The sequence below is a fragment of the Fulmarus glacialis genome, unplaced genomic scaffold, assembly GCF_000690835.1.
Source record: "Fulmarus glacialis isolate BGI_N327 unplaced genomic scaffold, ASM69083v1 scaffold20945, whole genome shotgun sequence".
Taxonomy (NCBI): Eukaryota; Metazoa; Chordata; class Aves; order Procellariiformes; family Procellariidae; genus Fulmarus; species Fulmarus glacialis.
This window is the reverse complement of record NW_009215556.1, coordinates 22,952-39,055: the sequence shown is the minus strand read 5'-3', so window position 1 is coordinate 39,055 and position 16,104 is coordinate 22,952. Positions and strand designations below refer to the sequence as shown.

At 36.3% G+C, this 16,104-nt stretch overlaps 1 protein-coding gene across 1 annotated transcript in view; it reads right to left on the bottom strand.

The window, feature by feature from the left end:
- Positions 1-15,765, bottom strand: part of DIAPH3 (diaphanous-related formin 3) — a gene marked incomplete at its 3' end in the record, with an annotated part of 40,380 nt that extends 24,615 nt beyond the window's left edge. The window contains exons 1-3 of the mRNA XM_009578985.1: positions 15,598-15,765; positions 9,353-9,457; positions 1,531-1,661 (exon numbers count right to left, since the gene is read on the bottom strand). Coding sequence (XP_009577280.1) covers positions 1,531-1,661; positions 9,353-9,457; positions 15,598-15,708 — 347 coding nt within the window. The remainder of the gene's footprint in view (positions 1-1,530; positions 1,662-9,352; positions 9,458-15,597) is intronic.
- Positions 15,766-16,104: the final 339 nt, after the last annotated feature.

The window sequence follows — 16,104 nt, the reverse complement described above, 5'->3', positions numbered from 1 at the left end:
TCTCTATCAAATATCTCAAGCATAGACCAACACCATTCTCTCATAGCTGGCCTCCACATTCCTTATTCTGATACTGTTGCTCCATCTTCCTCACCCCTTCATGTCCTATCACATTGTACTGTGCCATCAGGCAGAACTAGCACCTCACCAAGATCGTGTTTTTTGGTTTGGTTTGGTTTTTTGTGGGAGGGGAATTAACTTTTCTCTTGGTGTGTGGGAAAGGGCCAGCAAAGGGGATCTCATACCAAAAGATGAAACTATCCAGTCATAACAAGAACAGAGAGGAGAGATTGCTCTAAACTTAAGCTGTCACACAGTTCATACATTTTGTGTTTCTATTTCCGGATGCATACTAACAAGCAAAGTTTTCTTTGTTAAATCAATGTAAATAAAAAAAATCTCTGGGGTTGTGGGTTGTCGGTTTTGTTTTTTGGTTTGTTTGTTTGTTTGTTTTTTAATAAAGAGGAGGAAGCAATACTATATCAAAAAGTAGCTTCACATTCATGAAGTATATCTTCTGTAAAACCCTCTGTCAGAAGAACTCAGGTTAATGTAAAGCATGTTTCTTCCTATGTGAACCATTACATATTCTAAATAAGACAATCCAATTCAAAAACAAATTAATAGAAGGAAAGAAGCAAACACCCATACAGAAGACGTACATCAACAACTCCACCAAGCCAGATGCAGAAAGAAGAAAGTTGTCTAATCCTTTTTAATCACATCCCGTTATAAGCATCCCCAACATTTCATTTGCATTACTTTGAACTAAACCCAAAACTGTTTCCCAAAATCATGTGTTCAACCCTTGGCTTAAATAGGAATTCTAAAACAAAACGTTGTAAATAGAGTAGAATAGAAAAAAATATAACTTAATAAAATAAAGTCAGCATACACAAATCAGGTCACATGGATCAAATCAAAATTAAACGTGAAGACTGATATCAGTGTTAGAGTTATGATTACTGAAGAGTTAGCCTTTTCAAAAAAAAGCATAGGTAAACTAATGTTGTGCTCTCTTCTGTATAGCTAAACCCCACAGATACAGCAAAACCTACTAGAAGGCAGCAAGGAAGAAAGCCTAAAGCACACTGGACAGAAGGAGAAGCACACAATTAAAAATATATATGTTTTCTGGTTAACAAATTTATACCAAGGTGTCTATCTCCCATTATTGTTCACCCTGACAAAGTAAGTTAAAAGATTAAAGAGTTAAGAGAACATTTCAAAAATAAAAATGAAAAAAGCTTTTGACTATTTAGCACTAGAAAACAAAGCAAACTGCCCTGCACTACATGTTTTACATTCTCTTAGCATTACCTTCTACAGATCAGTGAAATCTACTGAAAAATAGATGTACAGAAGATACATAATCAATGAAAAAAAAGAAAAAAAGGTACAACCATTCACTAACGCATACACATTCATTAACTGAAACCTTGAAACATGCACATCTACAGATCAATTAATTTTAATCCATTAAGAAATAAAAATATGATTTATCATTGCAATAAGTGTTAATGATGTTACCTGACAGGATTACTCGTCAAGGACACACGGAGAGATTCTAAGCAAGTAGCTAGTCTTTCATCTGTTGACCCAGATTTTAATTCCTGAATAAACTCTTGGGGGGAAATCTTCCGGCTGTTCTTGAGACTTCCCTGAAATACAGAAAATACATTCATTTTTTTATTTGGCACGTGTAAAACTTGAATAGATTATTAATGGCTAACCTTCATTTTTGTTCCTTGAAAAAACAAGGAAAAAAAGATATAATTTAGTCCTAAACCTGTAACTCTTTGTTGTCCATCTACTATATATTCTAAATGCTGACTAAATTTTTGTCACTTTATGAACAAATTTATAATCAGTAGTCAAAAGCAGCAGGCATCAAATGTAGAAATGTATCATGCACACTCGGTGAAACGCAATTTTTGTAATGAACTGATTCTGTTTATGCATTGCAAACATCTTAATTTTCAATACTCAACAGAAGGAAAAAACAACTCTGAGGCGTTCTGAAGAACGCACGTGTCCAGAAGGGTGACTGCAGTCATATAAGAATACAGAGGGAAGAACCAGCACACTGGAAGAGTACTCAGGATGTTACTGCAGTAAATTAAGTTCTTGGAGATAATGTTGTAAAATGTTTTTCCCTTAAAGATCCTTCAGATGAAGAGTATATGAGACAGGGATTATAAAAACAGACTAGCTTTGGCTCTAAGAGCTAAAGCAAAAGAACTTTAAAAATAAAAAAAAAATTTAAAAAAGAACAAAGACTTCTTTAGAACCACTGAAGTTCTAAAGATAAATCCCAGCTCCTCATTTGTTGTATTTGCCATCTGTAAGAATGCAGCGCAACACAAATATGACTATTGATGCAATAACATAAGGACACTTACTCAACCTTCGGGTTTGGATTTTGCTCTTTTTGGCAGGTGAGAAGGCAAATGGGGCCATGAAGAACAGGGAGACAGGTAGGAAAATGCAATGGCAAGTTAGTGCCGCACAGCAAAAGTAGTTTTGTTCAAACAAAGTATTTTCTGTTCCAAGCAATATAGATTGAAAGACACTGACTTTGACTCATCATTGTATCTGTGGTGTCAAATGTTGCTTAAAATAAATTCAAGATACTAATGACTCTTCTGAAGCATCCATTGTTTTAAACAAAGCAATGGTTATACTGAACTAATGAAGCTCTATAATTTGCAGTTAAAATGGCAAATCTAAGAGGCATTGACCCTATTCTTAAGAGTATCCTCCTCCTCTTTTTTTTTTAAGTAGCAGCAAAGACAAAATTTGTAGACAGTGGAAAATAAGACATCTACTCCACCTAATATCCATTTACGACATGGAGAAGAATAGATACATTTTCTACAAAACACATCTAAATTCAAAAAAAGAGGCGTACAATAAGGTATACAACCTATATTTGACTTTATCCATTGGAAAGACTCCTTTTTTTTTTTTTTGAGAGCAGAAGCACAACTATTCTGTCATACAGCACTAAAGAGAATTACTAAATAATACTCAATTAGCCAGTGGCTTGCAGTGCAATAATAATTTGAAATTATCCACTGTAAATGGTGAAGCAGACTCATTATGTTATTACACAGAGCTTCATAAATAAAATGTTTTCTCAGTTTGGTAGATCCTCAAGAAGTGTTGAAAAATATACTTTTCTCTTCCTGAAGCAGAAGATGATGAAATAGTTTCTAGCAGAGAGGTGAAGTTAAAAACTGGGAAGAGTGGTTGACAGACCAGACCGCTGTGCTGCCATTCACAGGGACCTCAACAGACAGGAGAATTTCAGAGTTTCAGAATTTCAACAGTCAGAGGAATTTCAGGGAGTTCCACAACAGGAAACGCTAAATCCTTAACCTAGGGAGGAATAATCCCATTCACCAACACGTGTTGGGGCCTACAAGCTGAAAAGTAGGTTTGTAGGAAAAAAATGGGGGTCCTGGTGGGTGACAAGTTGACCATAGGGAAGTGCATCACCAGCTGGTCAAGGGAGGTGATCCTTCCCCTCAGCTCAGCAGTGGTGAGACACATCTGGAGTACTGTGTCCAGTTCTGGGCTCCCCAGCATGAGAGAGACATGGACATACTGGAATGAGTCCAGAAAGGGCTATGGACACAATTAAAAGAGCATCTATTGTACAAGAAGAGGCTGATAGAACTGGGATTGTTTAGCTCCAAGAAGAGAAGGCTCAGGGGAACCCTATCAGTGAAAGGACAAGAGGCACAAATTGAAATACAGGAAATAGGTTAAAGGTAAGACATAAACACAAACTTCCTCCCCGCTCCCCCCTCGTTTTTTTTTTTTATCCATGAGACTGATCAAGCACTGGAACAGGTTGCCCAGGCAGACTGTATAGTATCCTCTATCAGAGATATTAAAAAATGGACTAGATAAGGGGTTGGACAAGACAATCTCCAGAGGTTTCTTCTAGCCTCAACCATTCTGTTCTATGACACTGTGAGAAGGGAACATTGGGGGGCTATTGGGGTCTATACTACCCCTCTACTCCAACTATATTTCCTCAGACTTGAGAAACAGATGTTCCAGATGCCAAAAACCAGACTATTACCAGGAACCACCCTGAAAATATAGCATCTCATGCTATATTTTGGTACACCACAAATAGTACATGGAATGTCATTCCAAACATGCCTCTGAATTGATGGAGAACCCTATTTACTTAAATATGAGAGTCACTTCCAATAACTATGTTCCACAAAAAAGTAGATGAGATGGCCAAGAAGGCATGAGGGTTGAGGGGGAGCCTTAGAATTAGAGATCTAGGAAACCCAGAGGAAAAAAAAATACGTAACAATAAATGTTCCCACAAATAAAAAGAAACTCAGTGTTTACAGTTTTCTTTCATGTTCTGTGTTTAGTTCATAGCCACATAATACTCAAGTCAGAAAGGGAACTTACTTTAATCTCTTCAGATACTATCTGGGTCCAAGGGTTAACAGTATGCATTGGTAATGCCAGGAACAGAACACAACCTCCTCAAAAACATCTAGTTGCCAAACTTATTGCATAAACCATTTACGCTCCTCACTAAGATGGTATAATTTCTTGCACTTCCATAAGGCAAGAAATCTCAGCTCCCCTATAGCTTTGACACAGCTATATGTAAAGAGGAATGAAAAAAACAACTGGAGAGAATCTCCAAGCCAAATGTAGAAGATCTTAAACAAAACAAAAAAGCATTCATAACGTTAAGAACTAAATATCAGACTTGATAAAACATGAAAGGTAAAAGCTACTACACCATGAGTTGCCTAAAACACTAAAAATTCACTGGCTAAGAGGAATTGGCAAGAGTTTCTGTCTGGTTATTCAAAAGCTTATATACTGAGCACATCCATCCTGTTACAATAATCCCCAAATGTTTTAAGACTAAACAATATATACCCCTGAGACACAATCAGGGGAATTTGAGTTACGGCTGTGATATAAGGAGGAAATGGTTACAACTGTGGTATATCAGGGGATCAGGGCCATGCCAGCATGCATATGCAGTGTATAGTTCCCCATGCAATCCTGGATCTTCAAATCTGGTCTCTGCATAGATGAGATAATGGACTGACTACAGACAAGATGACCGAACTCCTAGCAGCCTTCATGACAAAGTGTTTAACTAAATGTTGCAGGAGGTCTCCAGTTGGAAATTTTAAAAAGCCCCAGAAATTCTCCTGGCAGCTAGTGCATGGACTAGTTGATAAGCACTACTTGTATGCCTAAGCATATGGGTTAATACCCTGGGTGGAGAATCTGTCACTTCCAGTGACTCCCCCCAGCAGTTCCTGCTGTAAACTTGACCAAGCTGGATATAACTAAGATACTTATAAATAATCAGTGAAATTGCTTTCTTATGATGCAGAAACAGTCATATAGGACAGTCATATGGACAGGACATATGGTTAAGACGGTTAAAAAATATTTTGGAAGTAATTTAATATAATCAATAGCAATGTGTGAAATGGAAAGGTCACATGGGACCAGATCCCAGCCAGACTATAAGAATTCACTAGAATGACATTTCAGAGAGTCTCATCTGACCCATCTGAAGACAGTATCACAAGCAATGGAGACTCACATCAACATCCAGACAGTAACCAGCCATCCCATTTCAGATTCAGTTCCCCACCTGAACATTATCCTATGCAAAAGATGCCAATAAACTGTGAATGTCTGTACAACATACCCACAGTACCAAGTACCACTTATTCATACTTACGCCAAGGTTCTGCAACATAAAAAGAATATGATACATCTGCCAGTGCTTAAATCAAATGAGAGCTGCATTTGGTACCAATTGTGAAACTGATTATATTAGCTATATTTCTGCATGGGAAAAGCTGCTTAAGTTCAAAATGCTCGAGTTAACTGAGAAACAGGAAATATCTTGAGGCATCAGTGCCTCTAGAAATTTAATTGCTTAACTGAAGAACAACTGGTCTGTGAGCAGATGCAGTATGAAGTCAGCATTAATTAATTCAGTTAAAACATTACGAGGCAGTAAGCCGCACAACAAAAACAAAATCTTGCGAAGAAAACTCACTTTAAAAATCCAGCTTGTGTGTGTTCAACATACAGAACAGCAAAACTTATGGTAGAGTAACATCATAGCAATGCTGCTTTTATTTCCACTTGAGTATTAACTCCATAACATGGAAATTGATTTTTAAAACTTTTCTGGGCTAGAACACCTTTGTGGGTGTTTATATAGCCCTTCAAAATGTGACCCTGTTTCTAACCTCAAATAATCATAATACATACAAACAGCTACAAAAACACAGAAAATACACCCGACATAACAATCTCTAACAACAAACAGAACCACACTGCTTTTGGTAGATGAGAATTCACACTCACATAATAGCCTTTAAAACACAACTGTTGTTCCCTTCTCCAACTGTTTCCTGATAAATAAGACATGACACCACAGCAGAAATTTAAGATTTCCAAGCTGTGCTGGTTTAAACAATATGCGATATACATCTCTCAGATAATGTTTTTAAGGGAAGAAATAAGGCTTCATCTAAACACTATACATTTCAAGAAAACAAGAAAGTACTAGCAGAATATTGAAGTACTTGAGCAGAATTCTTCCAAGTATACAATTTTTGCTATCGTTCAAATTTTCAGTAAGTACTACTAGTATCCCAAACCCCAAGACTGTTTATTCTTAGCAATTCTTCTACAGGGAGTCCCTGAACACGTTATAAAGAGTGATGGTAACAGCATACTTACAGACAAACATATACAGACATATATACAGAAGCATGCTTTCAGCCAACTGTTTAAGAAGTCTCTAAGCAAAGCAGAGTGAAATGAATGAGTAATGGACGATGCATATCAGTAGAACTCTGGTTACTTTTAAGTAACTGAGTCCTGAAGTGATGGATTCATTCTAAACATCTCATGCATACACAGAGGTAGGTCACAGTATTCTATACATAAATAATCACCTGAGCATAACCCCACCAAACCCAACATAATTTCTAGATGCATCAGTAACAGAGATGTGCTTTGTGAATATTGGAAAGGAGTTGTGCATTTCTAAGAAACAGAAACCCTGATACTGAGGTCAATGACGAAGCTTTGACTATAATGGAGTGCACTTTGATCACCAGAGGCTGCTTCATTTTCAGTGATTCATTAGAGGCGCAGCCTTTGTTCTTCATTTTAATAGTTTTTATAATGATAACTGCTTTAAATGAAACCTGCTCAGTACTCTGCATAGCAGTTGCAAATGAGGATATTTGTCCCAACACAATATAGCTTAGTACCTGCCTCCTTAAGGTTTGAGAAGTATGAACTATCAAAAGATGTTACTGCAGTATCACTCGTAGAAAGAGAGACCTGAGATGGGGTTAGTTGTATGTAGTATTCAGGAGCTATATGGCACTTCAACTCTTCTGGAAAAGCATGACACTCATCAAGTCAAGGTACACCAAAATTTAGCCAAGTACCCTGGGCATGCAGTGCACTATTCTCTCTACACCGACAAGGCACTCAGACAGTCCGATGCACTCAAGGCATGAAAGAGCATGCCAGGAACAAAGAGTTTGGAAGGGTGAGGGAAGGAGTTTCCCATCCCAGTAGCACTAAGCTGAATTCGTCTGCAACATTACTGTATCAAACAGCTGAATCTATGCATCACAGAAACAGCTACTCCCAGTTATACAATGAGTGAATGCTATTTCCAGTAAGGACACAACAGTAGGAACAGAGTTCAGTAAAAAACAAGAGTTTCCCTGCATGAATTAGTCTTCAGTGATCTCCCACACCCGAAAGGGGAATAGATGGGCTGGCAGCAGAGTGGGGAATGGAAAGGAAAAAATGCTGTTGGGGGCTTTATGAAAACATGTAAGACAACAGTGTGTGGGAGCAAATTACTACCCTGGGGGAGGAAACAGACCTGTCCTTTTCAATAGAGTACCTTGTATGGCTGCTCTGGGCATAGTGCAAGAAGCTGCATTGCAAAAAAACAAGTGTGATGACAACCAAAGACAAAAAAAATATTTCTTCCAAGTGGCACTCAGAAAGAAGGATCGATGAAACCTACTCTGCTATACGCTTCAGTTCTTTCCAAGTATTAAGTGCCAGGAAGTAAAGAGATAACATGAAAACCTTTCTCTCAAGACAGTCTTAACATCATCATCATCATCATGCTAAGATTCCAGCAATAGATGCGGATGCAGCAACTCTGCACAGCCAGCCATGTCCTATTATCGCACTACTTTTTACATCAAAAAAAATGAGGTCTTAGAATGCATGTGGAGGTTAGGGGTGTCAACATCATATAAACCTTGACATGCTGTTTGGGGCTGAGAAACTTCAAGAATGTTGTGAGATTTACTAGCCTGAAGTTTCCTGATTTCCCATGAAATACCTCTAAAAAAGAAAAACAGACCTCCTAATCTTCTGGTACTAAGAAACTTTTATGCTATAGAAGGACTAGTAGCTTTGATAAGCTCATCTTAAATAAAACAATCTCCAGACAGTTCGGTCCTGCACTGGGCACCTACCTTCCTAAAAATGCTAGAATGTTACACTAATAAGGTACATCATTTAAAGTAGACAATAAGATAAATACCTCATTTGAATTACTATATTTAATGTCTTCTTTTCTCAGTATTTAGTTATAATTACATATGGACAATTTTTACTGATATCTCTACATGCACGGAGCCATGAGAATGAAAGAATCAAAGAATCAAATATATGAATTCTAAAACAATCAAAAGGTCTGAGGACAATACTAGCACTGCAGCATTTAGCACTGGAGTCAGTCTCCACTTTGCAAAAACTAGAGTATTTTTTCTTATGCCAACTTAATCCTTAAACTGACCAATACACAACTCCTTGCACTTCTCTAAAACAACCAGTAATTATCACAATAAGTAAAAAACGGACACTAATTGGGTTCATGTGCAACACTTTTGTTATCCACTATTACACAGCATCACAACATGAATTCTGTACTCAAGTACGAAAAAGGCTAATCAGTTAAGGAATTCTTTTTAAACAGCGCTAGAAAAGAAAAAAGGTTCACACGAAACTTTTCCAAGAAGTTTTCCATCTCCATTAAGAGCCATACCTTTACCAAAAAGAAATGCTGTTCTGTGTACAGAAAACACACCTCAGTACAAGTGAGTATCTTTCATTGCAGCTTGTAAAATAATGAGATAGTGCCCTTGAAAAATGTTTGTGTCTCTGAGAAACAAAAGTTAGTCAAAAGAATGTAACATGCATCACTTTTTCTCTCCAATAGGAAATAATGTAAACATTAAGTCAATTTTGGAGTGCTTCCGAGAAATTTACTTACAGACTTCGAAGCAGTGCTAATATATTGCATCACCATTTCTTTTTTGGTATTAAAATCCTTTTCTCTCAATGGCATCTTCTTGTCTTCATTTAAATTCATATCTTCCTAGAATGGGAGGACAAACAAGGAAAAAAAAAAAAAAGTTTTAAATGTCATCCAACAACACAGTTATTTAACTATAAGAGACTGATTTAAAAAAAATTAAGATACAAAAATACGAACTTGAGCAACTGGAAGCTGTTATACAAACAACTTTTCGTAAGTTGGATGTTACTCAAAACCATAAAAATCTTTATCCATCTTCCCTAGCAACTCAAACTGAAAAAACAGTCAACTATGCCAGGCTAAACAAGTGCATCACAACCATTACTACCATAATCTCTTCTTAGAAATCACTTACAGTTTCACACATACACACGCACTAAACTACAGAAAAGTGTTAATTAACATTTCCTAAAACATTTATAAATGTACTCAAACTGGTCTCGTAGAAAGATCTTTTTAATGATATATCCATTTGTTCTATAATTCTGTTCCTCAGTTCCCAAATACTTAATCCTGGGCAGCCGAATCTGCTTTGCCCTGAGAGTAGTTCACAAAATGATATTCACCTTTGCAATAGGTAAGGCCCAAATTCTTGATGATTTCATCATTAAATCAACACCTTCAACTGTTATCAAAACCCCATCACAATTTACTCATTCCAACGTAAACCCAGAGGTCAAAATGAGCAGATGTGGAACCACATTTAAAGCCACACAGCAGCTATTCATTGACATTTCTGACGCAAGGACTTCTACTGTTCCAGCCTAGAAATGCTCTGACCATTGTAATCAGTTCCACAGCTGTGAGAAATGACATCTCCTGTCATGCTGGAGGTAAAAAAATAATAATTAAAAAACAAGGCTTTAAGAAACAATTTAGGCACACACACATACGAGCACATACAGCATTACTATGGTCACCCAAGCTTAGCAAGAATTATTGCAGTTATTTTCAGCTGAGACTCACAAGGTGAATCCCCACCAGCTTTGGCAGAAGCAATGCTACCAAATCAGTGGGTAACCATCTTGATATCAAAACTATCTCTCCTAGTCAGAAATCAAAGACAAACAGCAAGCAAACTCATAACCTTAGAATTTTAAGGAAAAAAAAAAAACCCTAAAGACCAAAATTTTATACTACACTGAAACTTAAGTTTCCTTGTCTTTCACTTGTTTTCATATTGAATAGGACAGAACCAAGCACAGTTCCTACAAACATTTAGAGCTTTGTATAAATCTGAGCTGTGAGAAGACATTCCAGAAAATGTGTGACCCCTTAAGTTGAACTTCATCAAAGTATGATTAGGGCAATTTTGTGTAGATTCTGCATTTTTCCCCCTACAAATGTTACTGTTTCCTTTCCTTAAAGACTAGAAAAAGTTCCTACTTCAGTCTAGTATGCATTTAAATTATTACTTATTATTTATTGAAGTATTGTTAAATTAGTATTTTTATTACTTATTTGATACTATACACTGTATTTATAGTATTAGATTTGTATATTTGATACTATATATACACTATATTATTATTTGATTTTTTTAGTATCAAATAAGTACAGGGTGCATGTTGTAAAAAGTTCTTTCATTCAAGCAATAATAATATAGTCTTTAGCCTCATTAGCAGCTAGCCCGCATATTGGTGTTAATTCCTACATCTGAAAGTAAATGCAAAACAACTTTGTCTAAATAAGCTAGAAAAAAGGAGGCCACGCATACTTCAATCTTTTCTCATAGTTCTGTTCTTCAAAATACTGCATTCTTTTGATCAAAAAATTCATAGAGACACTATTTGCTCATGCCCAAACCAAAATTCTAGCAGTGCATAAGGACACACATATTCCTGAATATTTTGCAAGTTGCCTCATACTAATTCAAATGTCGGGGACATTACCTTGAAAGGATATGCTTCACTTTCTAGCTTTTCTTGGCTGAAAGCAAAACAAGAAACTACTATGATTTACTTAATGATGGGAAACCTGGTGTGATCCAAAAATGCTGCAGACACTCAAATATCCATACTAAAATAAATAAAAATAAAAAAAAAAAACCACCAGGCTTAAATACACGTACATTAAAAACACCGTTGGGATCATATATGGCATGCAAAGAGATCATTTTCTTCCAAGACACATAAAAAAGTGGTAAACTTTTTGTGTGTGTATACACCATTTGGGAAAAAAGTGAAAGATATTTAAAGTTACCTGTCTCTATCAATGCTTACAAAAGTCACTGCGGCATTTTTAAGATGAGAAAGAACACATAATCAACCACAAAAAGTAGTGTCTTCAGTATTTCAAAATCAAAAACCTACAGTATTCATCTGCTCAAAGAAGGCTGTTAAGCATGCTGTTAAATGGTCAGGTGGACACCTAAAACTTTAAACGAGTTACACAACAAATCAATATAAATATTTTCATTTATTGGTCAAGCATTTAGCGGTTAATTACATAACTAGCCAGGACTTTTACAATTCATCAGTGTATTGTGACATTGATATATGGTTTTGGACATAACGATTTGGGAACTGCTAAAAGGCATTTAAAATAAGAACAGATAAAGAAGTTCCTTTCAATTTACTTCTTTAAATGTTTTTCAATAACAAATTCTTTCAAAACCAGAAAAATACTACAACTTTAAATTCTCAACAACTGCTCAAAAATCTTTATGCCTTATCTAAGACATTTCCTTAGCTTAAAAATTGGGGGTGGGGAGCAAGAGGGGGAGATCGAAATCAAGTCAGATTGCCAAAAATACTACAAAGTTAGTATTCCCTCTAGCCTTTAGTTTGTTATTTTATCTTCTTACAGGTATTTCTCATTTTCTGTAGTATTTCAGTTTAACTAATTACCTTCTATTAAATGCACAACAACGTATTTATGACTATTCTTATTACCAGCCAACACACCTGTTGAGATACGCATATGACAACCCATACTATAAATTACTAAAATCAAGTCCAGCTTGACATTACCAGATAAATTTGTTTTTTTCTGCAAGTTCCAATAAATGTCTTTGGAATGCTGTGCCTCAGGATTCCTTTCCACAGGGATATAATTGTATAGCAATACTGGCTTCAAATGAAAATGCACTTTACATGTATATTTAATAAGGGTTACTGTATTTTATTTAATACTCAAATTGTATTTTTAAAACCTACATAAACAGAAATGTAAAAACACTGAAACCAAAGTATTCCATTTTAAGTTTCACAAAAAATACATGGCTAGGTCTTTCTCAATGTTTTCTGAGAGTTATCACATCTTCAGTACCTTGCCTGCAATGTGCCACAGGTTTTTTTTTTATAATAGCATTGAAATGCATGTATATCCTACTTAAGGGGAAGGAAAACAAACAAACAAACAAACAAAAAAGCTTTTCACATTAGCCTGTAGCTACTGCAAAGTTCATTCTTCTGTTTAAAGCAGTTTTGCATTTCTTTCAGACTTAGAGAATCGTTTAGGTTGGAAAAGACCTTTAAGATCATCAAGTCCAACTGTTAACCTAGCACTGCCAAGTCCACCACTAAACTATGTCCCCAAGCACCACATCTACACATCCTTTAAATACCTCCAGGGACGGTGACTCAACCACTTCCCTGGGCAGCCTGTTCCAAGGCCTGACCACTCTTTCAGTAAAGAAATTTTTCCTAATGTCCAGTCTAAACCTCCCCTGGTGCAACTTGAGGCCATTTCCTCTCGTCCTATCACTTGATACTTGGCAGAAGAGACCAACCCCCACCTTGCTACAACCTCCTTTCAGGGAGTTGTAGAGCGCGATGAGGTCTCCCCTCAGCCTCCTCTTCTCCAGGCTAAACAGCCCCAGTTCCCTCAGCTGCTCCTCATAAGACTTGTTCTCCAGACCCTTCACCAGCTTTGTTGCCCTTCTTTGGACACTTGCTCTTTTAAGTTTTCTGAAAAACAACTTCTGAACTTAAATAACAAAGAGAAAACAAAGGACTTGTTTTTCCTGCAAAAAATATCTAACTTCTAATCACATTTAAAAAAAAAAGAAAAAGAGAAGAAAGAAACCTATCAGTACAAACTATATTCCATAATCCTAGATGTAACGGCAGGTTTATTTATAGGAAATGTTCTGTCTGTGTGTGCAGTAAAAAGTAATTTCTTCGTTGTTGTTTTTAACAAATGAAACATAATTAAAGCAATTTATACAGATTAGAAGTATTCAGCAGAAAAAGGGGCACACCAGAAGTGGCTTAGTTTATAAAATACTTCAACTCCATTCTTTTATTTCTTCTTAAATCATTTAAAGTTATTCTACAGGTAAGCAATACCTCTATGGAAAATAAGAGTAAGTCATTTCACATGGATATTTTCCTAATAGCACTAACAGAAAAAAACTAAATGACAGTTCATTATTAGCTTTAACTGTCTGGTTTTATGAGCTCTTTCATAATTTTTGCCACCAAAACCACACAGGACACCACTGCATAAAAGACTGGGAGAAGGAAGCAGCATGCATCCAGGAAAACCCAAAGTATAACGTAACGCATTCAGTTAAACTTCAGAATTTAGGAACTGCTCCCTTTGGTACTAACTAATTGACTATTTTTATTTTGTGCAAAATTAGCCCTAAAAGCCTGGCTACAACATTCAAATTGTTTACTACCCCACCCCCCCAAATCAGTTAATTTGATCAGAACAGCAGACTAGAGGCTACAATATATAATTAGCTATGTAATCTACTGTGACTAAACTAGCTTTATTCCAGTCCATTCAAGTGTGGATAATCTGAAGAATCCTTTCTGTATTTCATGTTATAGCTAAAATAACACTGATAAAGTAGTTTATCAAAGACAGTTTCAGTGCTTTGTTATTCAACAAAACTAGGAAAGCATTCAAATTATCCAGGATATCATCATTACTTTAACATATTTTTGCAAAGTAGTTATAAAATTGGAATGAATTGCTTCAGGATCCATGGATATGAGCATTTCTGTTTACCGAGACACACAGCAGTAGGTTTCTGAGGATTTATTGAAAGTTTCCATTTTTTATGGCATAGTCTCAACGTTACACACTATCCTACACCAGAATCTCTGAGGGATCATAGAGAAATACAGCCTACGCTTATGTAGCAGGGGGTGTGCGCCAGGAGGCATACGTTATAAAAAAACTCCCCCATTTCCTAACATTTGAGCAATTACCATTCACAGTAAAATTTCTTAACAGAAGTAAAATATCCTAGATACCAAGGTATACCAAGAAAAATGGACCATGTGAGAACAACAAGGACAAATACAAAAGTTGATAACAGAGTAAATTAGTCCTCCCATTCATCAGCTTAACCATGAAAATCCTGAATCCTATCTCTCAGTCATAGCTCTCAACAGTTCTACAAAAGCATCTTCAAAACTAAACTAACATTATTGAGTACTATGAATTACAAATTCCATAAGCGTACTTCTCTCATAGCACATTTAATTCCTCCACATCCCAGCTCCTGGTAGTCCCTTCGTGTTTCAAGAATTACTTGTTACTTGCTGTGAGGCAGAGAAAGAAATAATAATCTAGGCATCGTTCTCCTTGTTCATGTCCTCTTGTGCTCTTCAGATTACAGTTACTCTCTTCTCTCATGGCCATTCCATGTTTAGTTTTCAGTTGCCCAAAATGTCATCATCATCAAAAAAACCTCAACCTATTGAGGTGGTACCTATGCCACATGATCTTTCCAGCAAGTGACTGCTCTTTTGTAGCACAGTAACGATGACAGCTAAGAAAGGAAGCAAATTTGAGACTGCACGTGCAGACAAATGCTGCTTTGAATGCAAGAACCTTAAGTCTTTTGTGTGCAAGAGTGACATGGAATATAAGTTCAGCATGAAACCCTGCTGTGACATTCAAAGGCATAAAATCCCTTTGTAAAAGTTTCAGGTTGTCTTGAAAGCAAGCAGGATCCCCCATTTCTTGTTCCTCCTCAAAAGCTGTTGCATAATTTCTCTTCTAATAATCAGAAACCTTTAGTTTCCATTTTAAATATATTTGGAGCAAAATCTTGTCAAAATAATTCAAAGACTTCATGCCCTGAGAAACACCCTAAAAATCACATAATTACAACTCACAACAACAACAATATTAGTAATTCAGGTAAAGATCAGAACACATGCACAAAAGAAGGCTCTACCTGTCAGATAGCCATGTTGCCACTCTTTAAGTAAAAGAAACCAGAGTAAGACTCTTACCATCATTTTTTCAAACAGCGCTATGATTTCTCTTTCTGACAGGGGTTTTGGAACAAAATCCTCTGCATCCATAGGTGTGGATGACCAATCTGTAGAATGTGACTGCTTCATATGCGGCAGAGGAGGTCTTTCCTTTTTACTTCCTGGAATTCTTATACTGGCAAATCTATCCAACTGAAAACAGAAAAGGTATAATATATCACATACTGTTTCCATTCTGTGTAACCCTAATTAAGACGGGTGTTCTTGGAAGCTAAACAGCCTTATTTTTCTGTGGTAACTTGCCTGTTATTTAACCATCTTATTTTAAAGAGTTTTCCTAAAGATACATATAACAGTCAGTTGCCTTAGCACCTGAGTTAACAGACCAGAATCCCATTACATTATGGAGAAATCATGCAGAACATGAGAATTTTATGGGAAGTTTGGAGGAAAAGATATCTACAAAACCAATTTATGAAGAGTTCTTCCCAACCATTACATGCAGAATACGAAAAAGCAGGCTTA